Source organism: Calonectris borealis, chromosome 11 (genome assembly GCF_964195595.1).
Source record: "Calonectris borealis chromosome 11, bCalBor7.hap1.2, whole genome shotgun sequence".
Lineage (NCBI taxonomy): Eukaryota > Metazoa > Chordata > Aves > Procellariiformes > Procellariidae > Calonectris > Calonectris borealis.
In genome coordinates this window covers 8129149-8146039 of record NC_134322.1, presented here as the reverse complement: position 1 = coordinate 8146039, position 16891 = coordinate 8129149, and the positions used below count along the sequence as shown (strand labels likewise).

At 45.5% G+C, this 16891-nt stretch overlaps 1 protein-coding gene across 1 annotated transcript in view; it reads right to left on the bottom strand.

The window, feature by feature from the left end:
• The window catches only part of AGBL1 (AGBL carboxypeptidase 1), a 296923-nt gene that overhangs the window by 251540 nt on the left and 28492 nt on the right, over positions 1-16891 (bottom strand). The window contains exons 3-5 of the mRNA XM_075159559.1: positions 15757-15903; positions 12282-12413; positions 9757-9850 (exon numbers count right to left, since the gene is read on the bottom strand). Coding sequence (XP_075015660.1) covers positions 9757-9850; positions 12282-12413; positions 15757-15903 — 373 coding nt within the window. The remainder of the gene's footprint in view (positions 1-9756; positions 9851-12281; positions 12414-15756; positions 15904-16891) is intronic.

The window sequence follows — 16891 nt, the reverse complement described above, 5'->3', positions numbered from 1 at the left end:
AAGAAGAGCCCTGCAGTGTTAGCAACAAGAGACCGTGCTGCATCTGTAGCACTGCTGCTACAAAACCTTCTCTCCCTAACAAAACTCCTTTCACCTGCACTTGGTAAATACTCTAGTATTTAAGATTTCTCTTTTCTCTATAATCAGTGTTCAATAACTACCCAAAAGAGACTGAAGACTTTGGAGCTCGCTTTCCTGCCCACGGGAAATGAGTCAGTTGTGTTGCCTCTGTATTGCTAAAACCAGCTATCCCACTGCTGCTACAGCTGGTGCAGCTCCAACAGTGCTATCAGGACAGGGAATCCTAGAGTAGAAAGGCTGTTGCTAAAGGCTTTGACACTGTGTCATATAACTCTGCTCAGGGCAGGTCTAATCACAGTTGTGCTTTAAAACCACTGATAGTTCTAGAGACTGGCTTACACTTCACCTGCCAGCATTGCCAGCACTGGTGCAGCTGGAAAAAAGCCACAGCAACCCCAGGAAATTCTTAGGGCTCTTTTCCTTGTGGGGACACCATTGTGCAAAGTTGTTGCTGTAGCAGCTCTGCACTGAGGCTTCCTTTCATTGTTGTTTCCATCAAATTTCCCTTGTCTACATTTGGACTGTAAGCTTTTGCGGGGAGAATTTCACAGCTGCTTTCTACCCCCTCCATAAGGGTAACAGGCCTCTGGGTGGGAGGAGAAATGGCAATAAATCAAGTGAAAGGCAAAGGAGAGGAGATTCCTGGGCTCCCATATGCGCTGACGCACAAGTGAGTGCCCTCAGCTTTATCTACTCACTCTCTGGCCTTTATCAGCAATTCACGTCATTACCCAACTCAATGATTTCCGAGGGGGATTCTTTGTCTCCTTGACATAGGAAAACAGATGCAGGCAAACAGGCAGGGTGGGCACCTGCTCATCACCTCTACGAGCAAATTCAGATAGACTTTGCTTAGAAATCCCTTTCCTCCAGTCCCAGTCCCCCAGGGCTGTCTGGCTGATGCTTTCTGAAAGCTTTGGCACTTAACGTCCACCTCAAGCATGCTTACAAGGTCACACAACCATGTTGCTCAACCTTCTCCTCGCTCTGCCAGCTCCACATTCACTCCACAGTCCACTTCGACTGCATTGTCCCTGAGCATAAACCTTTCACAAATTCACTATTGCTTTTCTCTCCCCTTTCTCATTTCCCCCCCCCCCTCTATCTCTGTCCTCACCAAACGCCTCAGACACAATTGACCTTATCCTCTCTACCCTTAGGAAGGCATTAGAAAGGTGCGGTTTTAAATGTATGCATTGAGCATATGAGAAGTCTGATCTCGGGTGACTCGCCCACAGTAGCACACTGTGTCTCAGATTAGCACTTCAGACATGAGAGATCTTTTGTCTTCTACCTTCTTTCCTCTTATAGCCCTACGACCACTGGTGAACGTCTTCCCTCTGCAGATCAGGAGAGGCTTGCTCACTCATATCAGATAACCCATCAACTTCCAGAAATCATCCTTCATTTCTTCCTAGGTTGCAAAATATTTTGTAGTCCTCCTAGCTCTGTTCTCATTTTTTTATTTTGATTTATTCCACTCTGTTCCTTCTGTGCTATTTACAAAGTCCTTAGCATAACCAGTACACACCAGTCTCGACCTGTCCTTCTACGGAACTATCATACTCAGGTACAAGAAATCATTACCACTGATAATTCATTTAACCCTGGGAAACACTCTGAGATGCAGCTGATGTATGAAATCAAGTCCTACCTCCCATTTGGACAGGAGTGACAGTGGTTTCCCCAGCTATGTGGGAGATACGCCTCAGAAATTCTAAGAGGCAACATAATTGCAATGCAGTGAGGCACCCAAGAGTTAGCTTTAATCTAGTTAGCACAAAGACCGGCAGTGAGACAGAAATGGCAACGTGAATAATACTCCCGGACTGGATAACGTGTCCTAAGAAGCTTGGATAGCCCACACTGGAGGCCCTGCTGCAAGCCTGAACAGCGTTAGCAGAATGAAGTAGATTAAAGCTAGGGTGGAGAGACTCTTTCAACCCAACGAGCACAGAGTTGCCTACTGTATAGACATACCAAAGCATCATGTGAGGTCAGCCATGAATTGCATCTGCCATAGCCACTGGGTGTGAAAAGTCAAGAACTTGAGGACAGGAGCGACTTGCCCTCATACCATCTTTCCAAATGTAACCCACTAGCTCAACAAAGGAGAGGAAAGAACGGGCAAGCAAAGACAGGCCTTCAGTTGAAAGCATCGCTTCTTTTTCAAACTGTTACTTACCTGAAATAGAAGTAAAACATAAGCTAGACCTAAAAGAAGAAAAGCAAACATCTCTTTCAAAATAACAGTCTCACTAAGTGGGTCCATTTAGAAACCTCCCGTCCCATGACATATCAAGTTAAGCGTAGAAGTGAATTTCTCTTTATATAGTGTTCATTTGCCAATTTTTTTATGCCACAGAGGTAGGTGTATCGGTGCTTAACCTTGCCATACCAGAGGCTACCAAGAGATGGCACCAGGGTTTCTGTATGCAACATGTTTGTCTGGGCATCTGGAACAACCTTGGTATATGGTATTCCTCTCTGCCTCATCAATTCTTCATCTATTTTCAAATTTCACCTGAAAGCATCTCTTTTCTCCCTTGCCTCTACCTCTTAATTTTTCAATTTCTCTCTTCTGCTGCTCTTAACGATACAATGCCAGTAAAGTATAATTCTGCAATGCAACTCTATTTACTCTGCAAAGCAGCACTGAGATACCATCAGTCTGAAATGAGATTTTATAACTTATTAATATTAGAACAGGTCATTCTTTGAAAGAAACCACACAGACCGTAAAAAGAACAGAGGAGAAAGAACTGCATAAAACTGGGACACCTTTGGCTTCAAGATAATTTCGTCTATTACAATGGCTCATTGCATTAAATTTGAACACTAGAGCTTATTTACTCATCTCAGTGATGTACCCATCTCTGCTCCGTGTTATCTGACCTATTATTCAAGTTGAAAAGACACTTGATATAAACAAGAGTTTTAAAGACAACCCTTTTTCTCTTGTTGCTGGCAACATCTCATTCAGTACAGTATTTACCAGTTTTATTTAGCAGGAATTCTAGGCTAAATCCCATGTAGATCAAGGCCAGATGGGAAGCAGGTCATTTAATTGTGACATAGCTCGAAAGAAATTTCAGCCCCTCCTGTGAATTTTCTACAGGGATCAAATGAACCAAGTAGCAATTTGAGAATAAGCAGGCACTAAGCATTGATTAATTCTGACCACATTCCAATAGAATCTTGTGTTAGTTTCCAATTAAATATCCAAACTGCTCAACACGATTAATGGCAAAACACAGACTAACAAGAGGAATTAAGGATGATTTGCTTTTGATCTCCTATCAGGAATCATTGCCAAATAAACAAAGGCACGAAGCTGTATGTGGAGCATTTCTCAAAAAGAACCAATCAGAACAGCTACCATATCAGGTTTCCGAGGAACTAATTACCACATTGCTGTCTTGAGTTTCTTCTCATTCTCAAAATATTGGCTGGCAATGGCCATGCAACAGGTTCTTCTGTTCAAGCAGAGAGCAGCTGAAAGCTTAGGACAATCCAGGAGATGGAATCGCAGCAAATGTGTATGGTGGTCTACCAGCAAGAAGTTATCCAGGATTAAAGCTGAGGAAACTGCTTGCACTGGGTCTAAGACACATTTGCAATTGGATCTCTTCCATGCATTTCTCCATCATTCTTAACAGAAGAGAAAATTCTAGTATTCAGGTCATCCCTGCTACATGTCCTCTCTCTTTTTGTCTAATAAACATAGTCCACTGCCATTCCGATTTCTTCTGTTGTTGTTAAGGTCACGGGAGATCATTTTTACAAGCATTTGTTGATGTGGCAACTTGGTCACTTTTCAACACCATGGGCTCAACACTTACAGTTTATCTTGCATCAAAAGCACCAGTTCCAAGATGGGGAAACAGAATCACAGTTGTGTGCAAAAAAACAAGTTTTACAGAAGAACAGAGTAATATATATATATTCAAGGACTATTTTGAAGCAATATACAGCCTCTTAACTTATATCTTCAGCATTTCCAGGGCCTTTGTATTCTCCTTGGTCAATCTGACACAATGTCTGAATAAATACAGACCCATCAGATTCAGGCTTTTAGCTTTAGATGTGCTCTCTTGATCACCTTGACATTCCTCTCTTCACTTGCATGAGCTCTGCTTTCAGTGCTCCAGTAAAAATCTTCCTCTCAGCTCACATTGTGACAGAAGTATGTGATATAGGAATCACTTCCTGACCATAGCAATGGAGTCATCATTATTCTTGCATGTTTCAGATTCATGAGTCACTCCCTGCCTCAAATCACCCCCGAGCACACATCAAAGAAAAAACATGCGGTGTTCTCATTTCCTCCTGGGTTTTGAGCCCTTACACTAGTTGGAGAAGACTGCGTTTTCCAAATCTCTCTCAGCAACCATCTACGTGACCCAACCTTAAACGTCCATCACGCTATTTCCCAATTATCCACACCAGACTCATCCTCCAGTCAGCAGACAGAAATAAACACTTCCAAGCCACCTCAAGTTTCTAGAGGGAAACATTTGATATAGGTGAAGAGAACCTTGCCTCTTTCTTCCTTTAATATGTGAGGAGTCCAGATATTCACCTCAGATGGAATAGAGTTACATGAAAGGATTTCCTCCCTTTAATGGAAAGGGAGATTATTGGCATGGGAGCTGGGACCATCCAATAAGCACCAAACGTAAGAAGAATTGTGATCAAATGTCAGAAGCAGGCAATGCTGGACATGACCAAAGGCAGATAATTTCTGCATGTCACATTTTCTACTGAATTACTTTGGCACCATTCCCAGACCTTTTTTATTCACTTTCCACTTCTAATTAAGTAGTCAAACTTTACTGGAACAGCCCAGTGCAGAAAGCCAAGTTTTGTGAATATTCACAGAAAGAGTTTTTAATTCTGATGAATACTCATTCTTGTTGCAATCTCACATATGAGGTTTATCCGATCACTTACCATTAGCCAGCTCTGCTCAGTGTGGTAAATAGACATAGTCACAAAGAGCTTTGAGAAACAAAGACATTTTAAAAGACTCTTTACATTGCTTTTAATAAAACTGCAGAAATAAGACTGCCTGCCAACCTTTTAACAACAGAAAAAGATAACATAATAGAGGGAATGACTCAGACAAGTCACACCATCATTTGCCATTTTCTAAAACACAGGTCTTCTTCATATGAAAGAATCATAAGTTCTGGATTTTTGTTTTCACTCACTTTGATAATCTACCTTCAAGTTGAGGAGTCCTAGAAAAGGCCTGCACAACATATAGCCACAGACAACATACAGCCTTCAAAGCCATCAGCCTGACATGCCAGCAGTCTGGGGAAGGATATCTGATGCTTGGCCACCTGGAGACAGTCATGCAGAAGAGACCCAGTTCCTAGTTGGCCAGAGAGCAAACATCTGCCACTGTCACATTCCACATCCATCTGCCCACAACACATCCAAATATCTCTCAGAACAAGTAAGTTAGGAAAAATGAACAAGGGTGTTGAAAAGGACACTGTAGAGTAGGAGAAAGGTAAAAGATAAGGAACATATGGGGAATAAGTAAGGTGAAAGGAGCAGGGGTCATTGCACTCTGTGGGTCATCAGGGATATTGCGTTAGAGAAGGTGTTGATGGAGTGAAGATTTCAGTGTCCCACACACACTCATATCGGATATCCCAGCTACTTACATAAACAGAACTGAGAAAACCAGAACATCATCTGGCTTTATTTTAAACTGTCCCTATAAAAGGTATCAGAAAACTTTCTCTGCAGCCCAGCATCATGAGAGATGGGCAAGACAGTCCAGGGTCTCCATCTCACTTAGATTTCACAGTGCTTAACTCAAGATTTCTTTAAACTGCAATGAGTTTCACATTTTTTCATGTGGCTTTTACTTCAGATATGGGTAGTCCTGAGAGACCCACACAGTTATGGCACCAGCAACCTGAAGACTTTAAATGCCTAACTAAGACCGATAAAGTCCATGAGTCACTGTCTGAGGAGAATCAGAGCTACTTGGCATGCACCCAGAGAAGGTCAATTGGAGCATGGGAGACTATTTCTAAATAACCCAGAGCTTTGCCACTGGAAAAAATAAATAGAACTATGTATCTTGTTTCCACATCTTAGCTGGCTAAATAAATAGCTCTCATAGTGCACTCTCCCGGGCAGATTCTTAAAGTGACCTTGGTCCTGCTGCTGCCCAGGACAGGAGAATGCGGCTGTATCCACAAGAGAAGTGCATTTTCGATGCTGCATTCCTGGCAGCTGATCAAAGAACACGCGTAATCTCAGCCCCCACAGTTGCCGGCTGTTCCTTCCCAGCAGCAAGGCAAATCATGGTGGTACATAGTTATGAAGTGGAGAGAAGGTATCAAGGGCAAATACAAAGGGAGGATCAGAGGCTTGCTGGGAGGACATTGGAGTTTTCCTCCGTAGGCAGGTTACAGACTAGTGTTCTCTTCAAGTTCCATACCAAGAGCCAAAAAGAAGCAGAGGTTTTTGTAACCAACTAACTACACCAGAATAACCCACTCCAGATTTCAGCATAGCCACAGCAACTTTGGGAAGAGCTACACCAGTGTCAGACAACCAGGAACATGAATGCTGAACTAGACAAAGCACATGACCCCTTTTCATTCTCCTCATCTCAGAAAACCCATCCATGACCTTCCTCCCCCAGTAACCCTACAAGTTTTTAACAAAAGCAGCTCAAAAAATAGGACATTTTCACATATACCCACCTCCATTTTCTGAAGAACTGTAAAGATGCCTGGGATTTTCAGACCATAGCTACCCCAGGCATTTGCTAATGCTGGGAAAGATGATCTGTAACCCACCCTACAGTCAGGACCTAAATTCTTGTCAACAACATCTCTTGAAGCCACTTATCCCCACTGAGAGCAGTATTTCTAAATGGACTGGGAGCAAGCACAGTCCAGACAGAATAATAAGAAACTAGTGCCTTTAAATAGGTTGCAAGCATTTTTTAAAACAAAACAGGTTTGTGTGCTGCTTCTGATGTAAAACAGGCTGTCTCCACTGAGCCATTGACCTTCTCAGCTGCTCCTAGTTATTAAATGAAACAAGCAGCTTTGAGCCCTAGGCAGGCCAGCTGAGTGGCTACCAGGCTTCAGCTGATTTATGGTTCTTGCTCGTTAAACCAGGTGTAGGTGGGAGCCAAATCACCTTTTTCTGTGAGCTAGGTCCCAGGAAAGATTTTATCCTCTGTTTGCACACTCATACAAATATGTTTTAAGAAGATCACAAATATTTTAGGAAAGAAAGGAAATTAGGAAACTGAACCAGCCATGAGGGAGCTCAGGTAGACAACAATTAATGTGTAAGATACCTTTTTTCAAAGGGAAAATAAATCCACGCTTTTCAGGAATAAATAAAATGGTTTATTAGCAATAAAACTGGAGTTTTATTGAGGGAAATTTTGAGTTTGCATTTTCTGTTGTGTGTGTGTGTCCCAAATGGAAAAAAAGGTCCACAGAAGAGTTCAAAACAATTTTTGTACATCAGATAAAGGGAAGAAAAACCCAAATATTGCATGTTGACAATCTGGAATCATCGACATCAAAAGGAATCTGTTTCTCTAAAGGCTATTTCTTTCCCTTTCTGCTTAGAAGTGAGTATTCTAGACCACTTTACAGCCTACATTACAACAACCCTCGGCAGCACTAGCTGCATCCCCAAATGAATCTCACCGAAAACCCAGGCTAGAAATGTGTGACAGATACCAAGTTTTGCACTTCCCTCAGAGGAAACAGCGAATGAAAAAAGCAGCTTTGCACAGAATTCATTTTAAAAGCCTTTATGCACCCAGTCACACTGCTTAACAGAGAACTGATAGAGGCCCAAGTCCCATTACACACAGGTCCTGACCTACGAGGCTACCACAGAAGTAGAATAACTACTCTAATCACAGCCAACACTTCCATAGGAAGGAAACCAGGGAATTGAGTGGAATTTGCTTACTTAGTTAAGCACAGGCATGGACTCATCAATCACTTTTGGTTGCCTCAGAAGTCAAGCCCAACTCTGGGTCTAACTCATCCTGGGCACCCCTGTCATACATAAAGCAGTTCTCCAGGCTCCCTAAGTCTTAAAGATTAAAGTTATAACATGAGGCCTGAGGTGAATCTTGGAGGGTGCTCAGATATCCTAGGAATAGTATCCTAGTGATAATATTCTTTGAGTTGGGTAATATCCAAACCTCTGTGTAAGAAACATCCTGATATCGTACTTCTGGACAGACTACGTAGAGGAATCACAGGTACTCTAAGAGAGGACTGAAGCTGTGAAGCAGTTCCAGGTACTTAGCACTATACTAGAAAGCCAAAAATGCAGGCAAAAGTGAGTTGGCTTCCATTAACAAGGCAGCTGCAGGAGGTTGTGCATCTGCTGGGCCCACTCAGTATCTTATTTAGCAAAGCAAACTGTTCAAATTTTTTTTATAGCCCTAGACATGTAGGCAGAAGAACTGGAAGAATGCTGCCTTTAGCAAACAACAGGACCATGTGTTGACGTGCAAGTTCATCATTTGTGGCTAGTAGAAATTAATTCAAATTCCTTCCCGTGCAATGTATTGTGCAACTGGTGATATTGGGAGAACTGGTATAAGTCTTTGACGGTAACAGCCGGATGGACATTATTTACTGGTGCCCTCATCCAGCGTGACTGGCCCCCACTTCAACCACAGCTAAGCAAGTAGTGGTCAAACTGTTGTGCCACGTCTGTCCATTCACTTCTCACCTACACACGGTGCTCAGCCTAAAGCTACTTCCTCAGTAATCACCAGCCATGAACCGCACCCATGTCAGGTCCATGCAGAAGCCAAAACTGACTGAATATTGCCATGTCCTTGCTGAGATGTGCACGAACAAGTAGGGACTATGCGCTCCACAAGGCATTGCATGTCTAAGCAGGACAACTGGCAGGTTCAGTGTTGCTTAAGCAAATGTGATTGTGTGGGCACAGCTCACAGCAGTAAATTCTTCCTCCTGTTTGTAATGAGCAAGCCACAGAAATGTGTTATGTCCTTCTGTGGATGTTTTCCACATTACAAAGTTTGCCTTGAAAGGCATCTGAGGAAGTGGTCAGAATGGACAACTTGGGGACTAATGTTCAGCGTTAGGATGGAGATATAAAATGGACTTGCTGTCTTCAGAAAAAAACCTATTTGAAATATTTGGGATGGGCTTAAAAACAGAACCCAGATTAATACTAGTAAGAACTGTCATACTTCAAAAATACCGTGATGACCTGGTCACAACTGTCTGCAAAAGGAGAATGAGGCGGCACTGCCACGATTCCACTGTACCTACCCCCGGACCAGTGGTGGCAGGAGGTTCTTGCTAAGGGGTAGGTAGGAGCAGTTTGTCTGCCGCCAGCACATGCTTCTTAAAATCCAGTCCTGACTGGGAAATGAAGGACAATACCTTGCAATCAAACTGCCATCACTGTACAGGGTACACTACAAATAAATGGCCACCAGCAGGAATCATATGATGAATCACGGCATTAACGTGTCCTTCAAGGAACTATTAAAATACCCTGCAGATTTAAAGTGAGTGGAAATTGTGCAGCCATTTCTGATTTCTTTGCCTCTTCAAGTGGAACCAAAATTTTATTTCTTGCTGTCCTGGAAAGATGAGTTCCCTTGGGGCTACTGCCTACCTGACTGTCCTGACGTGTCTCTTGCTGTAGGGGGTGATGACTTTGAAAAGCAGCTCCATGGCTCCATTGATGCCAAGTGTAGTTCCTGTGGTAACTAAGCCAAGAAAAGAGACAAGCAGTCAGATCTGAAGCAGGCGGTCTGCAACATTGTGTTTAGAGGTGATGTGGGGAAGGGAGTAGCTGCCCCTGGGGCTATGAGCAGATTTCTCTGGACTTCCAACTGGACTTCCCAGGTCATTTTACAAACACAGGAACTGAAGCACCAAGGTGTCTGTGGACGCAACCTGAGCCAAGATCGGACGCAAAAACAGTCCTGCAGTTCTTCCCTGAGCTCCTCAAAGCCCCTTTTCCTGTAAATATTTCACTCTCCAGAGAACAAATCATAGTTAAATAGGGTCATCTCCCAGCAAAATGACAGGGCTCAAATTCATCCCACATTTCCCACAGGCAATTTCATGAGGACAGCTTATTTCATAGGGGCATGGAAGGCAGAGTTTTCTTTCTGTGCTATTATTCAGCAGTATGGAAGTGGTTTTTGGCAGGAGGGGTGCTTCTGAATGCAGCTTAATTTCAACTAGGCCAATTTTACCTTTAATCCTTCAGTTGCTAACACACTAGGAACTTTTATAGATAGATTTTGCAATCGATTCCAAAAATGCCTGATGCATAAGCTAGGTGTTTAGCCAGACCTCCCCACTATGAGACAGGATCTCTGTGTAAAGAAGTGATGAATACAGCCCTGAAATATTAAATGCAAGCGAACAGGGTGAAAGGATCAGTAATCAACAGCAGCAAGAGGGAGCCCTGGCTGCCTGCCCACTGCTGGGTTTTGGCTGTTTTGTAAATATCTCCCAGCGGTTCATCAGAGAACTGCCAGAGGGCCCATCATCTCCTGCAGTCCTACCGTGTCCCCGCCAAGTTGTCCTGTGATGGAAAGCTTTGCAAGGCTTGCCAGCTACTTTCACGCTAGTTGGTAATTCATTAGAGACGGGGCGGTGGGTGGACAAGGCTGCTTGAACTCATCCTGCCCCAGAGCAGGACATGGGCTGCCACACACAACTGGTGGCAGAGACTGTGAAGGGAGCAACCCAGAGCACAGAACTGGTGCATGAGATTGTGGCAAGGACTCATCTTTTCTGCTTTCATACCTAAACACTCTCAGAGTTTTATATGCTTCTGGATCCTCTGTAGTTCCACTCCATAAAAATAATTTTAAGGTTGGGAGCGTGTAATCTCCTAGTTTGGTACCACATCCACACAGACCCTCGCCTAAGCTCCCCTGCAGCTTCCCAGCTGGGCCCAGAGCCCACGACGTCAAAGTTACTCGTGGATGGGGGAAGCACATCTGGAGAGTGCTGGAGATACCTGGAGAGTTACAGAGATGCTCCAGCAAAGGGGCAGAGGTGGGGTTCTGGAGTCTGACATTAACAGAAAGGAGGCCAGGCTGCAGTGTGCATCCTAAAACCTCTGCAAAAACTGCAGCTGAATTGGGGTGCAGGTGCACTGAAGCAGGGAGCAGGGAAGTGTGTAGATCATCATTTTGGGTGGGAGGCAGCACAGGGTCACTACACAGCTGTGAAACCCAAATAAAGGCACGTTTCAGCTTCTGGCCTTGGCTGCATTTTCAGTCACACTCAGCCTTTCAAATACTGCTTATCACAGGGAGAGGGATTGAATGTTGAGGCTTGGCTGCTTGCCTGAGAAAGCCCATTACATGAAGCTAGCTCCTGTACAGATAGAAGGGACCTGCAGGGCTGGGCGCCAGGAGTGCTAAATCTTAGGATGCATATAGCAGACTGCAGACAGGATGGCCGTCAAGAATTATCTGCTGGGTGAGGGATGTGGGGAAGGAAAGGAAAGGGTTAGAGTGAGCAAAGGGAAATTTGTGCTGACAAACTCAGTGCTCCTGACAAACTCAGGGAAATCCTGTATGAATCTGTAACAAACCTGGGAGAGAATACTGGAAATCCCATTGCTTGAATCATTTAATATGAGGGCATTGCCAAGCAAGAAAAGCTGGGAGAGTGCATGGGGGGGATACTAGACAGAAGACCAGGATCTAACATGTGCTTCCTGAGGGACCTTGAACAAGTAACTGATTTCTCTCTCTGTTTCTCCACCCATATTTTCCTTTCTTGTGGAGCTGCTCTGAGGACCAATACAATCAGCAGTAGTGAGACATTTGACCATTATGATAATGGGAACTGCACAGAGACTTAAGGTACCTAAGTCTCAGAGCAAAGGAGTTGACTGTCTGTATTCTAGAATAGGAGATCATGAATTTTTTTCACTACAGCACTTTTATTTTCATAGTCCACAGATGAAATACACTGTAAAGGCTGCATAGGCCCCTTGGCGAGCACCTCCTTCTCTGGTCATTCTGGCTTTTATGCCTGATTCTGTGTATTAACGGTGCATGCAGGCACTAACCTTAATCAGGAATGATGTTTCTTTGCACTGAAATGACTAAAAAAGAATTCTGGTAGTTGTCACATAGAGGAAAAGAGGAAAATACAGGCACTCACCATTAGAAGCAAAAACCCGTAGGACCCAGAGGCAGTGGGTTAGATGCAGGTGGTGGCCCAGGTTTCTTCTTGCCAAGCTCAGTATTATATCAGTTGCTTCTGCCTTCTGCACTTTCAGCCCGAACTTCCTATCTGTGAAAAGCAAATAAGAATCGAACTATTACAAAGACCAGGTCTCTGCAGCAGTACTGATAAACATATTTGCACCAAATCTTATAACTCAAGATCTCATAACAAAGGCATTCAAATGTATCAATGAGTTAGACCAGCATTATTCTCACTAAAAACAGGAAAACATGGGATTTACCTAGAGTCACCATATATAAATTATAGAATCATAGAATGGTTTTGGTTGGAAGGGACCTTCAAAGGTCATCTAGTCCAACCCCCCTGCAGCTGGCAGGCACATCTTCAACTAGATCAGGTTGCTCAGAGCCCCGTCCAACCTGACCTTGAATGTTTCCAGGGATGGGGCACCTACCACCTCTCTGGGCAACTTGTGCCAGTGTTTCACCACTCTCATTGTAAAAAATTTCTTCTTATATATCTCGTCTGAATGTACCCTCCTTTAGTTTAAAACTATTCCCCCTTGTCCTGTCGCAACAGGCCCTCTTAAGAAGTTTGTCCCCATCTTTCTTATAAGCCCCCTTTAAGTACTGAAAGGCCACAAGAAGCCTTCTCTTCTCCAGGCTAAACAACTCCAACTCTCTCAGCCTTTCCTCATAGGAGAGGCGTTCCATCCCCCTGATCATTTTTGTGGCCCTCCTCTGGACCTGCTCCAACAGGTCTGTGTCTTTCTTGTGCTGAGGGTTCCAGAGCTGGAGCAGCACTGCAGGTGGGGTCTCGTCAGAGCAGAGTAGAGGGGCAGAATCACCTCCCTTGACCTGCTGGCCACGCTTCTTTTGATGCAGCCCAGGATACGGTTGGCCGCCTGGGCTGCGAGCGCACATTGGCAGCTCATGTCCAGCTTTTCATCCACCAGTACCCCCAAGTCCTTCTCGGCAGGGCTGCTCTCAATCCCTTCATCCCCCAGCCTGTATTGACATCAGGGGTTGCCCTGACCCAGGTGCAGGACCTTGCACAACCTCATGAGGTTCACATAGGCCCACTTCTTGAGCTTGTCCAGGTCCCTCTGGATGGTATCCCGTCCCTCAGGCGTGTCAACCACACCACTCAGCTTGGTGTCATCTGCAAACTTGCTGAGGGTGCACTTGATCCCACTATGTCATTGATGAAGATATTAAACAGTACTGGTTCCAGTACAGACCCCTGTGGGCCACCACTTGTCACTGATCTCCATCCAGACATTGAGCCATTGACCGCTACTCTCTGGATGCAACCATCTGGCCAATTCCTTATCCACTGAATAGTCCATCCATCAAATCCATATTTCTCCAATTGAGAGAGAAGGATGTTGTGGCAGACCGTGTCAAAGGCCTTACAGAAGTCCAGATAGATGACATCTGTAGCTCTTCCCTTGACCACTGATCATAGAAGGCCACTAGGTTAGTCAGGCAAGGTTTGCCCTTGGTGAAGCCATGATGGCTCTCGAATCACTTCCCTGTCCTCCATGTGCCTTAACATAGTTTCTAGGAGGATCTGCTCCATGATCTTCCCAGGCACAGAGGTGAGGCTGACAGGTTGGTAGTTCCCAGGGTCCTCCTTTCTACCCTTTTTAACAATGGGTGCAATGTTTGCCTTTTTCCAGCCACTGGGGACTTCACCTGACTGCCATGACTTTTCAAATATCATAGAGAGTGGCCTGGCAACTACAACAGCCAATTCCCTCAGGATTCTGGGATGCATCTCATCAGGTCCCATAGACTTATGTATGTTCAGATTCTTCAGGTGGTCTCAAACCTGATCTTCTCTTACAATGGGAGGGACTTTGCTCCCCTAGTCCCTGCCTTGAAGTCCATCCAGTCGAGAGGTGTGGGAAGAGAGGTTGCCAGTGAAGACTGAGGCAAAAAAGTTGTTGAGTACCTCAGCTTTCTCCTCATCCGTTGTTACCCATTTGCCTGTTGGTTTCATCATGGGCAGCACACTGTAAGACTTCAGGTGTGTGCCAGTGTACCCAGCACGTCTCAGAGCAACAGGCTGAGGGCCTTCACTAGCATCCCGTCCCTCTAACCTTGGCGTGTCGTCCCACAGCTTGTCACGGGCTAGCCTGATATTATCCTCCTCCCCTTTCAAGTCTAGTTTAAAGCTCTGTCAGTCAGCCCTGGTAGCTCATGAGCAAAGACCCTCTTCCCTTTTTGAGAAAGATGAACCCCATCCAACACCAGCAGGCCTGGTGCCGCATAGACCATCTCATTATCGAAAAACCTGAAATTCTTGCGGTGACACCAGCCACGAAGTCATGTATTAATAGGCTGGGTCCGTCTGTTTCTTCCAATGTCGCTGCCCGCAACTGGAAGGATAGAGCAAAAAATTACCTGTGCCCTGGATTCCCTTTCCAACTGTCCCAAGGCCCTGAAATCTCTTTTGATTGCCCTTGGACTACAGGTTGTGGCTTCATCGCCACCCACATGGAAGAGAAATAATGTGTAATAGTCTGAGGGCTGCACCAGGCTCGGAAGTTTCCTAGTGATGTCCTTAACCTGGGCCCCAGGGAGGCAGCAGACTTCCCTAAGAGGAGGGTCTATCTGGTATATTGGACCTTCTGTTCCCCTCAGAAGGGAGTGACCTACAACTATAATCCATCTTTTCTTCCTCATGGAGGTGTTCGTGATACGGGGGGGTAGGCTTTTCTGACTTTGGCAACACCTCTGGTGTAGATGGACTATCATCCACATCATCCATTGACTGACCTTCCACATCCAGAGCTTCATACCTGTTGTACCTGGCACCTGGGGAGGCGAGGTAGGCAAGAAGGGGGTTCGCCTGCCGCACCACGCGTAGACTTGCCTCCATTTACTCCTTTCCTTTCCTCCTTGCCTTCTGCTTGTTGGGTGGAGGATACAGGATCCCCTTGATCTTGTGTTTTTTCTGGTGGATGTTTCTGGTTCTGTCTCAGAGGGGGCAGAGAATGGTTTCACCAGTCTATCTCTCTTGGGAGAGCTGCCGGCTCCTGGTGGGTCTCTCGGCTGCCCTGGCATTTCCCTGCCTCAGGAAACCCCCCCTGTACACCAAGATCTGCCACTCTGTCGCGGATTGAGCCGACAAAGAGAAATCATATTTTGAGATTTCGCTTAGGCTAAGGGTAAAAAAAATAAAATTTCTACTGGGGGGGCTTTCAGCCACAAGACAAACCCAAGGCAGAACATGGATGAAACCTGTGTAAGAAGCAGTTCTAGACACAGGTACACACTCCCTGCCTTGTTGCAGGATCTTCACCTGGTCAAATCGCAGACAAGCAGCACACCCCTAAAATAAACTCACAGCTGCCTATCAGGCACACCCCAGTGCTGATTATTGCTGGGGCTGTCTGTTAGTTTTGAGCCCCCCACCCAAGATGTCCCCCGCTGAGCAGTACCTCGATGGCCAACCCTGGCCAGCAGGCGAAGCAGGGGCAGGAGGGTGCTGTGGTCGGGCGGCTCGGTCCGGGCAGCGGCGGCGAGAGCCTGCAGCAGCGCCTCACTGCCCCCTTTGCTGATCACGTAGTGAATTCTCCGGCCGGTCCCTGGGGAAAAGAGGAGAGACTGCTCGGAGCATCCCTTCCCTGAGCCACAGCTATTGCAAACCCTCACGCCACGTGGAGCACACAAAGCTCCCATGGCCTTCCAACGGTGTTTTATTGCTACAAACGCAAGGGCGTTTGCAGAATTGACGGTGGATCTCAGATGCTCCTGGCCTGGAGACAGGGCTAATGGCTGCATGGTGAAACTATGCGCCCTACTGCGTCTTGCTCTAGCAGTCGTTATCTATCTTTACAAATCCACGTCCTGCAGAAGTTTTTCATTGTGCATTGAAATGTGGCAGAGAGGAATAAGCAGAGACACCAACAGGTTTCAAAGGAGCACGAGGCTCAATGATCTTTTCTTCTATACTGGAAATTAAACAAGCAAAGTACTAAAGCTGCAACGGGCTTCTGCCAAATGAAAAGGAATCCTAGGGAAGCTTTGGAGACAGCTTTCAAGCAAAACTAGGTCTCCAAAGAAACCACACGCTAATCTTGTGAGCCCCACTGTGTCAACAAACATTGATCCATGGGCGACTTTGGCAGCGACTTCAGGCTCCATGGTTGGAGGAAGCCGCACGTTCAGCTCCTGGAGGGGAGGCAGTACCTCCTATCCTCCATGTAGGCAATCCTTCCACCTAGCTGAGGAACAGCACTGCAGGGCTTCAAAAGAGAGGTCCAGCTGGACGGGTGATGTCTGCAGTGGGGCTCCAAGGAGTAGGGAACGCAGAAGGCTCCAGCACAGGGATGCAGCCCCCACAGCCTAGCAGCTTGGCTGGGTTGAGAATTGTTTAGCAAATGACATTTTTGAGGTGGAGCAGGAAGGAAAAGAAACTTAATTATTTTTTTTCAGTTCTTTTGCCAATTCACTTATTTTTTCACGTGGCTCAGGCACATGCAGTAACATGCCTTCCCTGTAACCCCCCGAAGTGGAGGTGCCTTTCGGGGAGATGCTGAACTCCCTCCATTAGAGAATCCCTGTGCTCTGGGA